General features: G+C 39.8%; 1 protein-coding gene across 5 annotated transcripts in view; it reads right to left on the bottom strand.

The window, feature by feature from the left end:
* The window catches only part of TSC2 (TSC complex subunit 2), a 3048576-nt gene that overhangs the window by 576992 nt on the left and 2449810 nt on the right, over positions 1–21774 (bottom strand). For all 5 annotated transcript variants that reach the window (XM_044089186.1, XM_044089187.1, XM_044089190.1 and 2 more), the window contains one exon: positions 3200–3360. In XM_044089186.1, coding sequence (XP_043945121.1) covers positions 3200–3360 — 161 coding nt within the window. The remainder of the gene's footprint in view (positions 1–3199; positions 3361–21774) is intronic.

Here is a 21774-nt window from a genome sequence, read left to right as displayed (position 1 = left end):
CTATATTCATCATAGTTTGAAGCATGAGTACTTCTGTAATGCCTTCAAAGGTTACATTCCTTCACCCCAGCTATATTTTGCTTACAAATCAGGCAAGTTAGTTTTCCATTCACCTTAGCAAAAGTACAATATTTTCCATTTTCCCTGCACCACACAATGTTCTTTTCTTTGAAAACATGATGAAGGGATTATATATACTGGATATATGTAACTCTACAACTGATTCAAAGGACAAAGCAAGACTAGTGCTCCAAGGCCAAGTAAAGCGACAGCCTGCCGCATCATGTTCACGTTTAATACCTGTACAGTAAGAAGTTGATGGGATGAAATGGCCATTGTTTAAAACATGATTAATATGTTTGATGCAAAAAGGTAGAGGGCCATTTGATTCATTACAAAAACACTAATACAAAAGAATAAGTGATAATCTTAAAAGATGAAATGCCAGATTACTTTATCATCTATAAAGCATAAGGTAGGCTGACTGTAAGATTGGAGCAGCAAAAGTGACGCAGGCCGCGTGTTTAACAACACCACTGTATTAAAGCATTGAGTGATTTAATGTATGTAAATATATGCCATATATATATATATATATATATATATATATATATATATACACACACACACACACACATATACAGGCACACACACACACACAAATGAACACCTACTCCTTTCATCAAGTGTCATTGGATCTTTCACACCTACTTTGATGAGACCTTTGTTTAACATCTCATTACCCATTTCTTTCTTTCTGATTGACTTTATGTATTCCCAATGATCCAACACAATGTCTTGCACTCATATCACATTATTTATATCTCCTCTGTAGGTAACATAGGAATAATTTCATTTTATTTCTTAATTGTCCACTTACCTGTTTAAACCTGTTTTTTAATAATTAAAATGATTTAGATACTTATGGCCGCAGTGGTGCAGCTGTTAGCATTGCCACCTCACAGCAAGAGTTTCTCCGGTTCGATCCTCGGCTGGGGTACCTTCTGTATGGAGTCTGCATGTCCTCCCTGTGGTCGCGTGGGTTTCCTCCGGGTGCTCCTGTTTCCTCACACATCCCAAAGACATGCTGTAGGTGGTTTGGAAACTCTAAAGTGGCCCTAGGCGTGAGTGTACGCATGTGTGTGCCTTCTGTGGAAGGTTGGGCGCCGGGCTGGCAACTCGACACTGTAAAACTCCACTGCCAATCATGAGCGGACATATGATCCACTGTGGTGACCCCTAACCGGGAAAAAGCCAAAAGAAGAAGAAGATACTTAATTACTGGAACTGTCCTGTTCTTTTGCCCCTATTTCTAACAGCATACGGAATTGACTACTCCCTCAATTAATTTTCATATCAGTTTTTACTTGACTACATCAGGTTATATTCAAATGTTACCTTATTTGAGGAACATAGTGGGTATTTAACTCTGAAGCAAATAAAATAATACTGCTTCAGATGCCATGCTTGAGTGCACAAAATGAATGTACAATTAGTGTGATGTACCATATGTTTCTACAACACTGCCAGAATATAAGTTGCATAATGGAGCTGATCTATCTTGGACTCCACTGAAAATAAGATTAGCTCAGTTGACATCTCTAGTCAAGAAATAGTGGAAGCAAACAGGAGGAATGCTTATATATGTAAGACTGGAATTGTCTGTGTGTTAGTATAGAAACTTTTAGCAATTGGAGCATGCTATGAGAAAGTGTAACCTGCTACGTGGATTGATTTTCTTGTCTTGCTCACATGACGGTGAAGAGTGGTGAAAAGGATGGTGTTCCTTTAGAACACACAAGCAAGCATGAACACAACATTATTTTGTAGTAAAACAGCAAGGTGTGAACATGTGATTATATCTACAAGTGGTGGAGTCCAATTGAGTCAACTGCCCAAATCATAATATGTCAAGGAACAGATCATCAATCACTCTTTGTGACTTCTAAGTGTGCTCAGCAGTGATTCCTTTGTTTTGAGAGATTTCTCCTTTCTTTACATTTGTGTGACCATGAAGTTGGTAAATTCTTTTTTTTTTTTTTTTTTTAACTCTAATTAATCTCTGTTATTGTATCTTAGTTTTATATAGTAGAGTGAACAATAATCATCTTGATTTTTAAGTCTTAAGCTTTAAACCCACCATGGAAATGCATCTGTTATCATCTGAGAACATGAGGATCCTAATGGATCCAAACTATTGGTCCATCCTCATTTCTAGTCAAATGAAGTGTTTTTAAACAACCAGTATGGAAACAAAATCTAAACATCTCTACAGCCTTTCTGACTCCTTCCTCTCAAGAAAAGTTATAACAAGGGTAAACCCTATGTAAGATTATTAAATTGTTAAAACAATGATGTGCATCCACAGAATAAATATGATTTTTTTAAAATAAATATGCTTGCTGTTTCTCCTGAAGGGAGGGTTGCTGCAAGACTCACCATGAAGATTAATTACTTGAACTAGCCGGTTTCAAGGATTCTAGCTGGCCCAGCATTTCAGACTATCTGAAGTGCAGGTTGGATAACAGAGACTTCTCTACCAGAAGTGATTTCTTTAGACTTCGATCTTTTTGCTACTTTGGGTATTTGCGTTTGGTGTTCTTGGTTCCTCAACCTATTGAAATTTGATGTCTCAGAGGGGAACTGAGCACAACTGGTATATATATCAGCAGAATTTCCAAACCACAGTAGAGAATCCACTTACTAATTTTACCTCATCTCCCTTGTTACCATTCTGAAAACATAAAATCCATAACAGTTCCATGCAGTTCAGATGCAAGCATTATTAAAAATGTTTTTTCTATTCTGTTACAGCTGAATTGTCTCCAATTTTCAAAAATATTTACTGGTTTTAGAGACATGATATGATAAAGCAAGAACTGCGATGTATATTGAAATAAACAAATTTGTGTTTTTCAGGCATAAGGCACAACAAGTAATGATCATTTGTAATTAGCATACAAATGCAAATATAACAGTGGTCAACATTACAAAAGAAGTTTCACAGATAACCCATTTTCTAAGCACAGCACTACCTCCATCCAAGGCTGGGAGGTACTGGGCTATAATCACCTTAAATCACTGAGCATAGCTATTCAGTGAACTGCCACTGTATTACACTAGTACCTCTTATACATCCTTTATCTCCTATCAGGGCTTCATTCAAAACAATTGCACAAACAAGGAACATGTGACATACCCTACTGACAGTTTTCTGGGATTTGGCATTCCTTTCTTCACTGACTGAGATATCAGTGTATGAAGGCTCAAAGTCTTCAATATACTGGGAATCGGGTGGAAAGCCCCTTTCTTCAAAATGCATCTCAGACTGGTTCTTTTCCTCCACAACCACAACTGATTCTAAAAAGAAAGAAAGAAAAGAAAAAATGCAGCAAGATAAATGAAAAACTAAGAAAATCACTATAAGCCCAGTAATCAGCTTTTAAACTTACTATTTGAAAATTTAAATTGCACCATAAACCAACAGTTTGCATCTCCACACTGTCTATAAAGGGAAAAAAAAACATGTGGGAGATGAGGTTATTTCTTTATGTTCTGAAAGCCTGAAAATGAAAGTTATGTACTTATCATAAAGCAAGATCTGTGTTGTCTTGTTTCATCCAGTTCAACAACTGAGTTATCAGATCTGACCTCGGCTCTGTTTTTCAAGAGCTTGGATCCAGGGCTTTGACTCCTCTCCTACCCATATTTCCTTCTGGTTCCCTCAATTACCTCAGATCAAGTCTGACAGCTTGTAACCATAATACCACCCAAAGAAGACACAGGTCCAACAAAACTATCTAGCTAAATCAAGGAAAAGTGTAACAGCAAAAGACTGTCCAAAAGTCAAGGCCCCTGGATCAGGACCAATCAATCAACCAGGAGCCCAACACTGATAATTAGGATGGGGAAAGACAGAGGGATGCTGAACCAGATGAAACAAGATAACATGGATCTTGCATTACTTAAGTACATAACTTCTGCATCGGATGTTGTCTTTTTCAACCGATTCAACAAATGGGATAGATCCCCATGCAACCTAAAACACCAGGTGGTTTCAAGGAAGAATATTCCAGAGTATGGTGAAGCCAAAGGATGTACGAGATCTGGACTGTACATCCAACTTGTAATACAACACAAAATATATAGACTGTAGACCAAATAGCTGCGGCACAAATCTCATTAATGGGATCTCTAACCAAAAAAAGAGGTGGAGGTAACCACTGCTTAAGCTGAATTTGCCTTTGGTTTTGCCAGACAAAGTCAATTCGTTTTGTCATAAACAAAGGTAAAGCAGTCAGAAAGCCACCTGGACAAAGATACTTGACAGACGTCTTGTCCCAATTTAGCAGTTCAGAAAGACGGAAAAGATGGTCAGATTGCTGAAACAAAAATCTAAATTGACTATGAATGTCCAGAAAATGTAGAGTATATTCCCTTCTGTTAAGGAAATCTGGGAGAACACAGGTAAATTGATTTTGTTGGACTAAAATTTACTGGAGGCCATGTTCGGAAGGAAATGAGGATTACTTTGCACCAATACTGATGTGTGCCCTGCATATTGGCATGAGAGGAACAGTGCATGAAGGGGGTTTGACATCAAGGACTATTGAACTGAAAGTGGCTAGTGGAGGACTCTCATGTAAAGTCTTGCTTGAGATACTAGTGTGATTGTAGTAGCCAACAGCCTAGAAGTTTATTTTTATTTTACATTTGTTAACCGGTACAGTCCAACTGGAACAGGTCCATTTTCAGTGGAGGCCCAGGGAGAAAAGCTCCAGAGTTACAAATAAGTGAAAAAAAATACAATTATTGCTAACAGCTACACAATGAGCAAACAGTAGTAGAATTAATTATTAATAAAGGCTAACATAGTACCATACATCTTTTAATATGGTTTGCATGACAGGAAAATGGCTACGTTACAGAAACATTGAGAGGAGTGCCAGTGGATAAAAGGTGGGTAAATTAGGTGATACATGGGCAGATCCGGGTTTCTCTCAGATGTGCTTTGAGTAGTGATTTGAAGTGGGAGTTTGTGGATGTATTGGTTATGCTAGAGGGGAGAGTGTTCCAGTATTTAGCTATTTTGTAGGAGTATAGGGCTTTGCTGGCAGTATTGTTGGCATTGGTGATGTTAAGGAGAGGTTTATTAGAAGATCTAAGAGAATGATTGGAAGAGTAGTGGGTTAGTAGATGTTTTAGTGATGGAGTTTTGTTTGGGTTGTTTAGGATATTAAAAGCACATGTAAGCTATTGGCAGTTAAGTAATTGTGGGAATTCGAGCCATTGAAGGTCAGTAAGTACTTTGCAGTGGTGGGTTTTGAAAGGGGAGTTGTTTGCAAATTCAGCAATTCTGTTGTAACATCCCTCAAATTTGTCGAGGTCTGTTTTTCTAATATGGGTAAATATGGGTGCAGCATACAGTAGTGTGGATAAGAGATGAGTTTGGGCTAGGGCGATTCTTGCTTTGTCAGTGAGAAAATTCTCGTGTCTATAAAGAGTACCCATTTTTTTGTGGACCTTCTGGATAGTTTGAGCTATGTGAATATCGAAGTACAGATTTTTATCAATCTCAACTCCTAGGAGTTTTGTATGTGTGGTAGGAGAGATGACTGTGCCATTTCTAGATGCAATGGAGAAGGATAGGGAAGTGGATCTGGATTTATTGGGGGCAAACAAGAGAAGTTTTGTTTTATTAGGGTTGAGAATCAATTGGATGTCAGAGATCCAGCCTTCTACAGAAGAGAAGGAGTCTTGGGCCAGTTTGTTTAGGGTGGCAAGACATGGGGCTGCACAGATAAGTGTTGAGTCATTGGCGTATTGTATTAATGTGGCTTGTTTGGAGGAGGTATGTAGGTTATTTGTGAAAATAGAAAATAATAGCGGGCCAAGTATTGACCCCTGAGGTACACCTATAGAGGTAGGGAGGAGGGGTGATAGCTCAGCTTGCCATTGGACAGCTTGCTGTCTATCTGATAGATAGCTTTTGAACCAGGAGATGGTAGGGGAGTCAAAGGATAGGGCAGAGAGGGCATCAAGTAGTAGAGGATGTGAAACCATGTCGAAAGCTTTAGAAAGGTCAAGGAAGATAGCAGATACAAAGTTATTGTTTCTGAGCTGGTTAACTTCATTTATGAAAGACAGAAGAGCAGCAGTTGTGCTGTGTTGAGGGCGGAAGCCATGTTGAGTGAGGGAAAGAAGATTATGTGAGGTTAAGTACTGGAGAACCTGTGAGTGGATACATTTCTCTAAGAGCTTGGATAAAGGAGAAACAATGGCTACTGGCCGATAGTTGGAAAAGGCATATGAGCTACCACCTTTATGTAGTGGTATGATATAGATTTTCCAGATTTGAGGAACATAGCCTTTTTTGATTGACTGGTTGATAAGGATTGAGATGGGATAAGATAAGGAGTCAGCTGCTATTTTCAAAAAGTTTGCAGGTATTTCATCGGCTGCAAGAGTTGTACGTTTTAGTTTACAGATGAGCTTCTTAATTTTGCTAGTTGGAACAGGTGAGAGGGCAAAGGGTGGTAAGTTATTTGAGAGTTTTGCCGAGTTATTTGGAGCGCTATTTTTAGTAGTAATGGGTAGGTCATTGTGTTTGGTGAATTGGCTGGTTAAAGTGTGAATTGAGTTTATGAAGTGATGGTTTAGTTGGGTAACGATATTGCTGTTTTCATTATTGGGGGATTTAGGGTGGGGGTGGGTAGTTTTACCTGGTCTTAGCAGTAAGTTTAAGGTGTTCCAGAATTTTGTGGGGTATTTTTAGTGTTTGTTTTGTAAAGTGTGAAAATAGTTTTGTTTGTTTTTTGCCTTAGTTCCTAAGTTGTTTATAGTTTTGTTTACTTTGGTTGGAGTTGTCTTTTTGTCCATTGTTTCCAAGCTGAGTCCCTAGATGTTAATAAGGCTCTTGCATCTCTGCTCAGCCATGAAACATAGTTTGCATTGACTCTAATTTTTCTGATTCGGGCAATTGCATTTAGAACTCTAGTGAATGTTTTGTTGAAATATTCTACTGCTTGGTCTAGGTCTAGAGTTTTTAGTGGCTCCTAGTTGCATTGTTTTAAAGTATCATTTAGTTCCTCTGGGTTTAAGTTTTTGTTAGCCCTGACTTGTCTATAGACTATGGGCTTTGTGATATTGGCACGTTTCCTAAGGAGAAAAGTAGGGAGATGGTCACTTAGTCCATCTGGTAGAAGTCCTGTGCGATAGTTACATTTGGGATAGTTTACTAACGTCCAGTCAATAATAGACTCTCTTTGGGATTTTTTGTCTATTCTTGTGGGTTCTTGGATTAATTGAGCAAATCCATAGAGATTTATTGGAATGGAGGGGTTAGCTGAGTTACATGCGATCCAGTCAGCGTTTCGATCTCCTAGTACAATTGTTTCATGTGGAAGGTTTTGACTGAGCCACTGAAGAATTTCCTCCATAGTATGGGAGTTATTTCCAGGAGGGATATAGCTACATAGAATGTTAATTTGTTTTCCATTGTTCAAAGATAGAGTGGCACTTACGATTTCTACGTTCTGAAATATGGGTATGGAGGTTTGAAGTGGCTGGAGGTTAAGTGAATTTTTAAAGAAAAGGGCAACTCCATCTCCTTTCCTGCCTGTTCTGTCTAACCTTAGAATATTGTATCCTGGTGGGAGAATTTCATTGTTTGAGACAGAGGTTTAAACTAGGTTTCTGAGATAGTGAGAATATCTGGGGAATTGTGAGAAATTAATGCATGTAGGTCTGGGAGTTTGAAATACGTCTGGCATTGATATTTATGATCAGTAGGTCTAACTGAGTTTTATTTTTTGGGGTAGTGGAGCAGAGTCCTGGGTTTGGGTGAATGTCTCCTGATATAAGGAGTATTGTGCTAAGAATTATTATATGCTTAATTGTGAGTGCTATACTTGTGAAAACTTTAAAAGGGGTTTTCCTATAGTAAAGATTTGGAAGGTGGGTCTTATTAGTATATAGTATTATGCTGTCTTTAAATAATGTTGGACATATAGTAAAGTTGGTGTATGTGTTAATAGGTGTTAAAGTATGTGTTGTATGATAGGTGGTATTATCTATGGGGTTGAATGTGTGAATGGATGTAATGTAGGTTAAGGAAGAGAGTGATAGTAGGAGGAAAGTTACTAAAAGAAACATGTTAGGATATAGTGGGGAAATAGATGGTGTAAGGCCTTAGGATTGAGAGTAGGTTCTAAGGTATGGTAGTAGTGAGAAGAATAAAAAAGTAGATGAAATTTCCTGGGGGTGTGGCCAGTAGTAGTAATTGGTGGAGGGAGGTGACAAGGAGCACAAATATATTTGTATGAGAGGCAAAACCAAAACTGTAATAGCCTCTACAATATAATTACAAGAGTGCAATGATTGTACATATCAAACTATACACATATATTCACTATCTCCCTTAGAGCCAATATGTCCAAAGTGATCCCAGGCCTATTGTATGCCTATTACCAAAATAAATGTAATGAGGTGGATACATACACACCTTTAGAGGTAAAAGTTCATGTAACTCTATGTTGAAGTCCAATATAATAAAGCCAATAAATGTAAAATTCAAACCATAAACCAAAATAAGATTGTAGATTAAGTCCCAAGACCCATAGACAACATCCAGTAATACAAAAGGGTCTTAACAGGTCCCAGATACACGACCCATTATTAATCCAGATCCAGTCCAACCAGATGTAATGTTAAACAAAGAAAAAAACCTTAGCGTTAATAAGTCTCACTGGGGGGTTGTGATGATGAAAGACCTCTGAAACCATATTATGCAGAGATAGTATTCTGGATTGTGGGAGTCTGGTTATTTGAGAAGCTGAGTTCAGGTGACATCAGATGAACTTTATCATCTATGCTGGTGCCAACTGGCTATTGACAAGACTGACAGTAATCCCAAGTGCTGAGCTCGGGGGAGCAATAAGTATCTGCACTAAATTAGTAGATCCCTGGTTGCTACAGTGAGGAGCCAGTTATCCAAGTAGGGGAACACCTGGAAATCTTGCAGTCTAAGATATGCTGCCAGAACTGCAATGTATTTGATGAACACCCTGGAGGCTATGGTGAGGCGAAATGGCTGTGCTTTGAATTGAAAATGGTTGGCTTCCAGTCAGAAACCGAGAAATCTCCTGGACCACTTTGATATCTTGATGTGATAGTATGCACCCTGAAGAGCTACTGACCACATCCATTTGTCCCACCTCAGGAGAGACAAAATGGACTAATTCGGGGGCATCCTGTCCATTTTATGAACTGGTTAAGGTAACTTAGGTCCAGAATTGGCTTGAGGTCCTCTGTTTCTTCCCAAAACTGAAGAGTCTTGAATACACACCAGATCCTTGCTGGCCTACTGAGACCTCCTGGTTGACTGCTTTCCTAGCAGCTTTCCTTTCTCTCGTGCTGCCAATTCCAACTAACTTCCAACTTCTGACCAAGTGGAACAAATGAAATTCTCTTCCTCTTCTAAGGAGGGGGAAAAAGGGAATAATGTAGCTTCTGGTGATTATCCTCTGCACCCAAGAATCTTGTCTGATGGATGGCCAAGGCTTAAGGGTGCAATGATAAGCACCCATGACTCCTGCAGATTTAGACACTCAAACAACTGTTCTGGAGCACTGAAATGATTTCTCAGAGAAAAGACCTTGAAACCAATGGATCTGCAGCCCACTTCTGCTCCCGGGGTGACATCCATTAAAATTACTCCCCCCTCTGAATGGGGGGGTTTATCAGCAGTGTCCTAGCCAAAACCACAACTTCTTTCCACCTTTTTGGTTTTGGATAAAGGTGCTTTGTGGAGTGGAAAAATGTATGCCAACTGCTGACAGGGTCTTGCCTTCCTGTTTGTTTCTAGTAATCATTTCTTTCATCTTCGGTCCAAAGAGGGTCAAACCATCAAAGAGGGTATTAATAAAGGATGTCGTAAAGCCTTCTGCAGAATCACAAAAGTACATCCAGGCTAAAAGACATAGGGCAATGACAGTGCCTACTACCCTTGAACTGTCAATCAAGCTGTATTAGACATCAGACACATGGTCATATTAGTTATGGATTGAGGAGTACAAAGCAGAGACTCAAATGACTTCTGGATGCACCCAGGCAGGTAGCGCAAGAGAGATTTTGACAGCACTTTTGTCAAGACCCTCAGGAAGAGAGTCATGTGAGCTAAATAGTTCAGTATTCTAAGTGCAAATGTCGCTGAAGCATAATTCTGCTTCCCAAATATAACCAACACCCCTGATTCTTTATTAGGGGGATAAAAAGATGTGCTCTCCTCCAAGATCTCTTTCTTTGTGACTGCCACACCAACTATATCATCTACTGGAGGACCCTTGCTTTAGAGGGACTTACTACTGGCCACTAAGATCTTATCTGGCTTGCATGGGATAATTTCCTACATTTTAGACTACTTCCAAGCCTGCTGAGATACAAGACTTCCAGGATGGCTGCACACTGAGTAACAGCTTATTTCTAGCTCTCCCAGTTTGAAAACAGAAACTTAGCAGAAAAGGCCAGTAGACTTGTGTTTATTGGTAAACTTCAGTAATTGGCTAGTAAGTGAACTGCATGGATGCCAAGAATAAAGAAATACAAAAACTGAGGAAGAAACACTGACTGGGGAGAGTTCTGCAGCTGTTCAGCAAAATGCAATGCAACTTTCACACATGACTTCTAGTAATTTACAGGAAGACATAAGACAACTGCATACAGATCTGGTTAAAATAAACAAAACACTGATGGAGTATATCAAGACAAACAAAAGGCTGGAAAAAATGGAAGAAGCTTTAAATAGATATTCAGATGAGATAATAAAGCTGCAAAAATCAGAGGTCAAAATACAGAAAAGGCTGGCTGAATACGAGACTGCCCATGAAGAGATGTTTCAAAAAATAACAGAATTAGAAGACAAAACGCTTAGGGGAAAACCTGAGATTTTCAGCTATACCAGAGAAACTGGAAGGAACAGGCTGCATTAATTTTACGAAAGCACAAATAAGCAACTGGACTGGTATCCTACAGCAGGAGTTGTTAGTTGAAAGGGCAAATCGTGTGTATGCTCCAAACATGGCAATAAGAAAGCAACCTAGATCTTTAACAGTAAAGATACAATCCTATCAGCAAGAGGAGTTGATTCTGACAAAATTATGGCAGAACAACAAAGTACTAAAAGTGGGAGACAGCAGAGAGTTTGTGGAGAATGATTACTCATTGTACACCAGACAGAAGAGTAGAAAATTTATTCCACTATTCAGGGAATGTCGAGATGCAGGTGTGAGATTCAAACTGCTGTACCCAACTGTCCCTGGAGGGACAAAATTATTTTTTGATTAAGTGCATGCTAAGGAGGAAATACCAAAGTTTGTCCAACAAAAAGTAAACTGTGAAAAGAAGGAGATTCTCTTTGTTCTTCTGGCAATAAAGACCACAGAGGGACTGTTATCTGTGAAAACTTTTCAAATTTTTTAACAGAAAATGTTGGAGAAGGAAGGGAGCATGGGTGTTGACTACGAGAATCGAGAGTATGTTGGAAATAAAGCAGATACAGGACTCCGGAGATGAACAGTAATAAAACCTGTAACTTGATATGGGATTATAACACAATAATAATGTTTGTGAACTATGGCAGAACAAGAAAACCTGGAAATGTTGGACTTTTTCAGAGTCTGTTGGACTTGTAGGGGACTCAAGCATATGCCCTACTTCATGTCATTAATGTTCGGAACAGTGCTTTGGGGAGGGCAACAGGAGGGAGATCATTAACTGTACGTAAATATTGTTTCTTAAATAGTACCAGTTTTGTGGTGTGTGGTTTTCTTCACATGCTATAAAGTTTTTTTTCAGTTATTTTTAAGTTTAATTGGGATTGTAAACAGGTGCTGCTGTTTTTGTCATTTCCATCTCCCTTCTCTCTCTCCTTGTTCAGTTTTAAGAAATGTAGGCACTGCAATATTTTTATAGCTATTTTTATTCATGATTTATATATGTGTTTTCTGCAGTATGTGTTCTTATAAAAATGTTATAACTTTTTGATGACATAATTAAGGGCTTTTTATTGGTCACACTTTGTATAAAAGACTTGTATTTCTTAGTTAATGCTGTCTGATGAAGCGATGTGGTCACCATGAAGGTGCTTACCACTCTTTTGGATACAACTATTAAAGTTCCTGGATTTTAGCCTGTTGGTTTGGTATTTCTTCATTTATTTTATTCTTATTTTTGTCTTACCAACCTTTATCCTGCTACCATATATATTTTTTGCTCTAATATATAAAAACATGCCTGGTTAAAAAGCATGATAAAAGAAAACTTAATGTGCTTTTTCTCATTCTTGCATGGGGAAATGGCTGGATTAAAGTCCTTAGATTTCTTTATTTACAAGTTTTAAGAGAGAGCAAGTAAATGAAAAACAACATTGAATATTATGAGGCTTTTTTTCTAGCAAATACATGTAGGCTTAGTACAAACTCTACAGCTGGTCTTCATGTTTCCATGGAAACAATCTGATAAACAGAAACTGCCTGCCTGGTTCTCATGTCTCCATAGAGACAATCAGAAAAAGATACATTTACTACAGTCTGGTGGAGAGTGAATGGCCGAGGAAACAGAAGAAAAGAGAAATTGGCTAAGAGATAATATTCTCTGAAAGCATTCAGGGTTTTTCCCAAGGTAGTTAATGTTGTCTGAAAGCATTCAGGGGTTTCCCCAGCTGGAAGAGCTATAATGATAAGACAGAACCAATCAGCACTTAGTAGAAGCACAGGCTGCACCATGTGTCTTAGCATTGATGAACTTTCTTTTAAGTTAACTCACGTCTGAGTATGGCTGTCAGTTTGGGACTTTTGTTCCTATTAGGAGGGTAAAACTTCAATATTTGAAGTTGTACGCAGTTTAGTGTATTAGTATTTAGTTAATAAGTTTTAGGGGTACTGGGTGTGAGTTTTTTTTTTTTGAGGGCTTTCAATAAACCAATAAGTTTTATAAGATGTGACACAGGCTCAAATGTACATGACAAGAAAGAACTGTATAAAAGTTAAACCTACAAAACACTAAAGCTGGAACTAGACATTTAACAAAAAGGTGTTATAAATAAAAGGCAGAAATAATAACTTTTTAATACAATGATGCTTTCTTTAATATCTTTAAATGTAAATGATCTCATAGATAAATACAAACAAGAAAGAGTAGTGAACTATATTATAAATGTAGAGTGCAAATAGTTATGTTACAGGAGAAAACTTGATGGAAATGAACATGTAAATTTGAAAAAGAAAGGTTTTTAGGGTGGTTATTCAGTGGAATACCTGGAACAAAGGAAAAGAGGAGTACTTCCATTAATTGCAAAAGGAGCTCCAACAGTGACAGAAGATAAAAAAAAAAAGAATGTCAGATTTGTAGTGCTGGGGGGGGGGGGTACTGGCAATGAGGACGATTACACCTGCATGTAAATTACATTCCACCTAAAACTGCTGCAATGGAGCTTAAGAAATCTCTGGGAGAAATAATCAGTTTTCAGCAAGGGATATTACTTATAAGGTGGGGACTGTAACTTGATTTGCAGCAATGAAGATGTGTCTGGGGAAAATATAACAAAGGAGGGTAGTTTTTGAAGAAATTTATGAAAATATTTGACATGGAAGATGCAAATTCAGTAACAGGAGTTAGGAGTGAATTTACATATTATTCCACAAGATACATAAACTGGGCTAGGCTAGAATGAATTTACATTTCACAGGAACATGTGCATTTACTTGAAGGTCTTGATACTCACCCAATAACTACTTCAGATCATGTGCCAATAATAGCTAAAATAAAAACACATAGTAATGAAATAAAGATGAGACGTTGCCACTTTCCCAACTGTCTGTTGGAAAAGAGAGGAATTTAAGGAATGGGTAGTGAGATTATTCAGGAGCTGTTAGAGAGGATATAAATTTCTTCTGAAAATATAGATGGGGAGTGGGATAAAATTAAAGTGGAATTTAAAAATTAGGTGGTAATAAAAGAAAGGGAGCAACAGTTAAAAAGTAACAAAAATTATTTAGAGGGACTGACAAATGCTAAAGTATTGCAGAATGGAGGGAATCTTACAGAACAAGAGGAGGAGAATTCCAGAGTGCTAGGCAGAAAATAAGGGATTGCTGCGATAATATGCACAAGATAAAGAAAGACTGCAGTTAAGCAACTGTTTTTTGATAACACTAGAGCACAAAAACTTTTAGCACAACGATTCAGGCAACAGCAAGTAGAAAGGGCTGTCACCAAGCTTAGGGAGCCTATAACAAAGAAGGTAACAAGAGGTCCTGAGAGGTATTAGAAATATTTTGGAAATTCTTTGAGAATCTTTATAAAGCAGAGAAATATGAAAATCAAGAAAAGATACAAATAAAAATGTTTATGGAAAAATTAAATATGCCAAGATTAGAGGTAAATGATGCTCAATTACTAACAGGATAGGAGGAGAGTAGATAAAAATTGTGATGTATAACCAATCTACTAGAAAGTCCCCAGGAATAGATGGCATTCCTGTAGACGTTTGGAAGCTAGGAGGAAAAATACTAAGAAAGATCTGGAAGGTTTTGTCTGACAATATCGTAAAAGGAGAAAAGTACCACTATCCTGGAAGAAAGTAGTGGTAGCTGTAATACCTAAAGAGGGCAAGGATCCATCACATCCAGCTTCATACAGACTCATTTCAATACTAAACCATGATTATAAAGTGTTCATGTCTATAACAGCTAAAAGAATGGCAAAAGTAATGTCAAAACTAACAGATATGGGTTGATGTTGTTTTGTGCAGGGTAGGCAAACATTTGACAACATTAAAAGAGCACTGATAATCTAAAGGGAAGCAGAATGTAAGAAAATACCACTACTGTAGTTGGGTCTTGATGTACAGAAAGCATTTGACAGAGTAAGTTGGGACTTTTATGAGCAGGGCAGTGGAAGCATTTTCATTTCCTGAAAAAATTATAAGGTTGATTAGGAGAACATATGAAGGATCAGAGGCGAAAATTAAAATAGGTGGAATCCTCTCTGATAATTCCTGCTTCAGCACAGGAACTAGACACTCCTGCCTAGTTCCTGCTTAAGCACAGGAACTAGGCAGGGGTGTCCTCTTTTCCTTTTATTATTTGCATTATATTTAGAACCAGTGACAGAGAAAATAAGGGACTCAAATTCAAGGATATAATTGGTACAATAGTCAAGAAAAGCTGGCTTTATTTGCAGATGATATTATTTTGTACCTGACAAAACCAGAAAATTACATTACAATGTTTTGGAACATTTTGAGACAGTTTCAGATCTTTTAGGGATACAAAATTAATGAAGGTAAAAGAAAGGCAATAGCAGTACATTATGTACCCACACATGAACTAGTACATTTATGGGGACATAAAATGAAATATTTAGGAGTATGGATTAAAATTATAGTGTGGTAGCAAATGATATGTAGGTAGAGACTAAACAAAAGATAATACAAAAACTAAGAAAATGGAAGCTTTGTTTTACAGATACAGATAGTAAGATACAAGCTGTTAAAATGTTTTTAGGCCCTTTAGGCTTATACACAGGTCAAGCATACTTTTATCAACCAAAGGAGAAGTTGTGGGTAGCAATCAAAGAGATGAATGACTTCATCTGGGAGAGGAAGAGTCAAGTAGGATAAGCTGATTCTTCCAGCAGAGCAGGGCAAATTGGGATTACCCAATTTGAAGGGATATTTCAGAGCTACACAGTGAAGACTCCTATACAAAGCACAAGCAGAAAACTATAATTCAAGTGGAAAGGGATGATGATGAAACACAGGGGAAGCTCAAGAAACAAGGAGAGGGAGAGAGTGTGTTTTGATACAGGCCTTTAAGGAGAACAACAATAACCATGCACAATATTATATCTGTAAAGTAGCAGTAAGTATTCTAAGAACTAAACAAACATGGGAATGGAGAAAGGAGATTCTGCTGACACGGACGACTGCAATTAAGGATATAAACAACAGGCAAGAGGGGGTCGGAATTTATTGTATAAAACTGACAAAGAAACCAAGGTACTGGGAGCAAATAACTAGAGAGGGAAAGATGACAGAATGGGAAGACACCAATAACTTATTTGGACTGCAAGTTAGAGACTGCCTTCCCTATCAAGGGCTAGTATTAGAGTATAGGCAAAGAGAAAGAAATAAGGGGTCCTAAATGAAAGACCAGCACTGGTAGAATTTTAATAGAATCTAGAACAGAAACTGCCATTAAAAAGGAATAATTAGTAGAGCATGTAAAATATTGTACAATAACTATAAGAATCAATCCAAGGAGGTTAGAAAGGATTGGGAAGAGAGACTGGATAAGCAAGTCACAAAGAAAACAATGGGAAGATGCATGTATGTCTCCCAAATATGCAACAAAATATAGAAGATTTTGGATTTTTGCCTGGAAATGTTTACATAGATAGGTTCATACTAGGCTATCTGCCCTAGGGCATTTATAAGCCTAGCCAGAGTATGTTTGGCTTTCGCCACCCATTTTAAATTAATTTTGCTATGCCCTTTTTCGAGGTTAGTATACTGTGCCTCTTTCTAACAGTGACACAGAAGTGATACCCGGGGTAAACCTATGATCTCCCATCCACTCATCAAGATTCCTCTTGAAGAGAGTCAGTGAGGGACTCTGCCTAACCTGGACTGGGATTTTATTCCAGAGTGAAGGGAGCCTCTGGGTTATGAATCTGTCCCTCCAGCATGTCCTATTTATTTCAGTGCTAAGGTTCAAGTCTCTCAAGCGTGTAGCTCGATGGGATTTGGATTTTTTGAGGTGCAGCATGTCCCTTAATTCCGGGTTGGACATGGCTTTATACGTCAGGCACAGGTCGCCTCTGAGCAGGCGGTATGCCACTGTGTAGAGCTGGAGTTTCTTTAACCGGGCAGCATATGGCATCTGTTTGAGCCCTTTGATCCTCTTGGTGAGGTACTTTTGGGGTCTTTCCAGTTGCTGCAGGTGTTTGGTAAGGTACATCCCAAAAGGGGCATTGTACTCGATTATGGGCCTGATGAGGGATGAGTAAAGATGCACAATGACTTCCCCTAATCTAGATGTGAATCCCTTCATGATTAGGTGGGCTGTATAAAATGTTTTTCTAACCACTTTGGCCACGTGGTTGTCAAATGAGAGATTGCTATCAACTTGGGTCCCCAGGTCCCTAATTACTTCTTCTGTATTTAATGAATTACCACCTATGTGGTAATTTGTGGGCACTTTGTTTTTGACAAAGGGGATGACTATACACTTTTTGGCGTTTAGCTTGAGGCCATGGCTCTCGCACCAGTTGTCTGTTTCTATGAGGCCCTTTTGGAGGATGCTTGTGTCGGCTGGAGAGTCGATTATGGTGCCCAGTTTGCAGTCATCTGCGAACTTGGTCAGCCACAGTCCTTCTGTGTTGGCCTGTACCTCCGAGAAATATATACTGAACAAGAGAGGTCAAAGGACTGAGCCTTGTGGGACGCCACTTGTAACTGGTTTGGAGTCTGACATGGCTCCAGCAATTCTAACCATGTGGGTTCTGTCCTTGAGCCAGTTTGCAACCCATCTAGTGACATAGGGGTTTATATTTAAGCTGGTGAGCTTATCTATAATGCCCGAGTGGGGTATTGTATCAAAGGCTTTTGCGATGTCCAGGTAGGCTGTGTGGACCATCTTCCCTTCGTCAATGGCCTTGGTGACTGTTTCAAAGAAGTCAACCAGGTTTAAGAGGCAGGATCTGGCCTTAACAAAGCCAAACTGGGTAGGATCCAGTGTCTGTAGGTCCCCAATATCTTTATTTATGAGGTCCATGATGATCCTTTCCATAGCTTTGCAGACCAAGCTAGTCAGGCTTATGGGGCGATAGTTTCCAGGGTCCGTTGAGGCACCACCTTTGTGGAGAGGGACCACTGTTGCTGTACGCCACTCTGTGGGTACATATCCTGTAGTAAGGCTGAGACTGAACAGTAGTTTTATGTTTGGGTTTAGCTCTTCTTGGAGTTCATGTAGGAAGCAGCCCGGGACACCGTCTGGTCCCATTGATGCTGTGTTTTTGCTTTGGAGAGGGTGGCTCTTACCTGAGCATCTGAGATGTCAGGGGGGCAGCACTCTACTGGGATAGATATTTGCCCTTTTGGTGGGGGGAGAAGTTTGCGCTGAACCTGTCAGCTAGGATGTTGGCAATGTCTGTGGGTTCGGTGTATTTTTTGTCATTTTGGACTAATTCTGAGCATATCTGGGAATTCCCACCCAGGTTCCTAACATAACTAAAGAAAGCCTTGTGATTATCCTTAGTGTCCTGTGCAATTTTTCTCTCGAAGCTGGCCTTAGACGATTTTATGAGTGCCCTTAGTTTTTTGCTAATACTGATCAGAGATGCCTTCCCTTTTTGGGATTTTGCTCTATCATGTAGTAGCTTCCTCCTATTGTATAGTTTGTTTATGGCTGGGGTCCACCAGACAGGATGTCTGCCTTTGGAGGATTGGGTCTTGGTTTTATTTGGGATTGCATGATCCATGCATTCCTGAAGGTGTTCATAGAATGCATTTATAAAGAATTCTGCGGTCTGGGCCGTATTTTCCACAGGCCCGGGGGCTTTGAAGGATTCCACCTTGGTTTTGAGGAGTGTGAAATTTGCTTTAGAGAAGTTTTTCACTGTGGTTTTCTGGGCAGGGGATGGGGTCGGGATGTGAATATCCAGTGAGATCAGTTTATGGTCTGATCTTACCAGTGAGGGATACACTTCTGGTCTGGAGCACAGAGTCCCCATGTTGGTGATGATCAGGTCCAGTATGTTTTCCCCTCTTGTGGGAGTGGTAACAAGTTGTTCCATAGCATTTGAGTTTATGAATTCTAGGAACCTTTGGGCTAGGGTGTTGGAGCTAGAGTAATGCTCCCATTCTATGTTTGGGTAGTTGAAGTCGCCCAATATAATGGTGTTTGGAGAGACCTTCATATTTTCCAGTGTTCTCAGGAAGGCCGAGTGGGGTTCCTGGGTTTGGGAGGGTGGTCTGTAGCAGGCTATAAACTGGAAGGCAGTTTTACCCACTGTTAGTTGCACATGGATAGTCTCTGATGCTTCGTGCTTTGCCACCAACCTGGAGGTGTGGGTATCTTTGATGAATATCGATACTCCCCTCCTTTTGTGGTTCGGTCCAAGTTTTGGGGCCGAAAAGCATGGTATGAGGTATAACCTGGTAGTGCTGGGGTGCTCTCGGGAGCCCTGAACCAGGTTTCTGTTACTGCACACATATCGATGTTCTCCATGCAAAGGAGAGTTTCAAGTGCGTGCATCTTGAGGTTTAGACTTCTGGCGTTGAGTAGCATTACTCTTAGTTTCTTATCCCTTGTGATACCTATGGAGGTGGATTTGTCTTTTGACCCTTGCCTAAAAAAGGCACTATGGGGGTAGCAAAAGCCTTTGCCAATATCCGAAAGCCCAGAGGTGACAGGTGCAAGCCGTCCCTAGCGAAGCATCGTGGCTTGTCGAGCATATCATCCCAGGCTGACAGGCATTGGATCCCCTTTGAATGACACCAGTACTTAAGCCAATTGTTGAAATTGATCATCTTGTCTTCATATTGTGGCATCATTCTTGGTGAGGGTAAGATGCTACTAAAGGTCAGGGTCATACCGGCCTGGGCTACATGCTCAGAGAGCTCCTCTATGTCTCTTTTCATGTAGTCCAGGGAGGTACATCTCAGGTCATTCACACCAGCATGGACAATGACTGAGTCATATTTGTACTTGCCTTGGAGTGACCTGAGTGCTTGTGTTATGTGGCGGATCCTAGCACCCGACAGGCTGCTCACCGTGACCTTCTCCTTGTTCAGCCTGGTGAGCGGGACGTCAGTGTGCCTGACAATAGAGTCACCTATTACAAGTGTATCAGGTGTGTTGTTTAGCCTTAAAGGCTGTGACTGTTTGGCACACTGGCTTTGTGAGATATGTGTTGCATGTGTTTTGTTTTGGGGTAGCGGTTGCTTGGATGTCTGCTTTGGAGGACTCTGCTGCTTAGGCAGATCTTTATTTAGAGTCTCCGAGTATGTTTTTGTGTGATTATGTGTTTGGTTTGCTGTCGTGGTAGGTCTACGTGAGACTGGAATTGTAGTGAGTGTGTTTTCCTTCTCCTCCTGACTGGTTATGCCAGTACTGAGTTGAGAGAGCTTAGCCTCCAGTTTGGCTATATGGTTGCATCTCTCACATGTGTTGGAATTTGTTGGGAGGAGGAGAGGGTTGTCTGTGTACATGAGGCAGTTGTAACACTGCCTCAAGATTCCCAGGTTCACCAGCTGGACCGGAGAGGAGACTGACAACTGACCTTTGGACATGCTAGAATAATACTGGGAATTCCTTTATAATTGAAAACAAGGGCCAATGGGGAGTGAGAGTGTAGTGCTTTTAATTTTTAGTGCTGACTTATATAATTGCTTTAGTGAGCAAGTGCCAGGTAACTTAAAGTGCAATGTGTTACAGGTAACTTAAATGCAAAAACGACAAACAGTAACTTTCTTTCAAGTGAAACAAGGAAATAAGTACAGTAAGCAATGCAGATATCACTAGGGATCCACAGAAGCGCTGAGAAGCCGCGTTTTAGGTGGAATTTGCATTCCCCAAAATTCGGACAATACCAAGAAAGGAAGGGGGGTGTCCATATTCATCAAGGACACCCACACCTCAAGATTGGTGGCAACGCACGATGCATCGGAGACCATCCAGGTGCAATTAACCATAGGCAAGACTGCTCTGCAATTTGTAGCATGTTACAGGCCACCCTCGCAAACCCAGGAACCTCACATGGCTTTCCTGAAAACACTGGAGGGGATAAATGCATCTCCGAACACCATTATACTAGGTGACTTCAATTACCCAAATATAGACTGGGAACACTACTCAAGCCCAAACACTCTGGCCCAAAAGTTCCTGGAATTCATAAACTCAAATGCCATGGAACAACTAGTCACCATCCCCACAAGAGGAGACAACATACTTGATCTCATAATCACGAACATGGGAGCACAATGTTCAACACCTGAAGTATACCCCTCACTGGTGAGATCAGATCACAAGCTAATCTTGCTGGAGGTCCTCATCCCACCCCCACCTGAAACAAAAAAAACACAGTAAAGAACTTCTCAAAAGCTGACTTCACACTTCTAAAGACTAGTGTGGTCTCCTTTAAGGCCCCGAGCCTGCGGTAAACACTACGCAAGCCGCTGAATCACTTACAAATGCCTTCTACCAGCACCTGCAGGACTGCATGGATCAGGTAATCCCAAACAAAACAAAGACTCTTTGTACCAAAGGCAGGCGTCCAGTCTGGTGGACCCCAGCCATAAACAAACTCTACAACAAAAGGAGGAAGCTACTACAAGATAGAGCTAAATCCTTAAGAGGTAAGACACCTTTGATCATTATAAGTAAAAAGCTAAGAGCTCTCATAAAATCATCCAAAGCAAATTTTGAGAAAAAAATAGCTAAGGACTCAAAAGACAATCATAAGGCCTTCTTTAACTATGTTAGAAACCTGGGAGGAAGCTCCCAGATATGCTCAGAATTAGTTCAAAACGATGTGAAGATTACTGATCCTACAGACATTGCCAACATACTGGCTGACAGGTTCAGTGCAAACTTCACCCCCTCCCAAAGGAGATATATCTATACCAAATGATAGTAGCCCCCCAAACATCTCTAATGCCCAGGTGAAAACTGCTCTCTCCAAGGCAAAAAACACTGCATCCATGGGACCTGA

This window comes from Protopterus annectens, chromosome 12.part0 (genome assembly GCF_019279795.1).
Source record: "Protopterus annectens isolate FY-2018-M chromosome 12.part0, PAN1.0, whole genome shotgun sequence".
NCBI classification, from domain to species: Eukaryota; Metazoa; Chordata; order Ceratodontiformes; family Protopteridae; genus Protopterus; species Protopterus annectens.
Note: the sequence above shows the minus strand (reverse complement) of the source record. Positions and strands in the feature narration are given on the sequence as shown.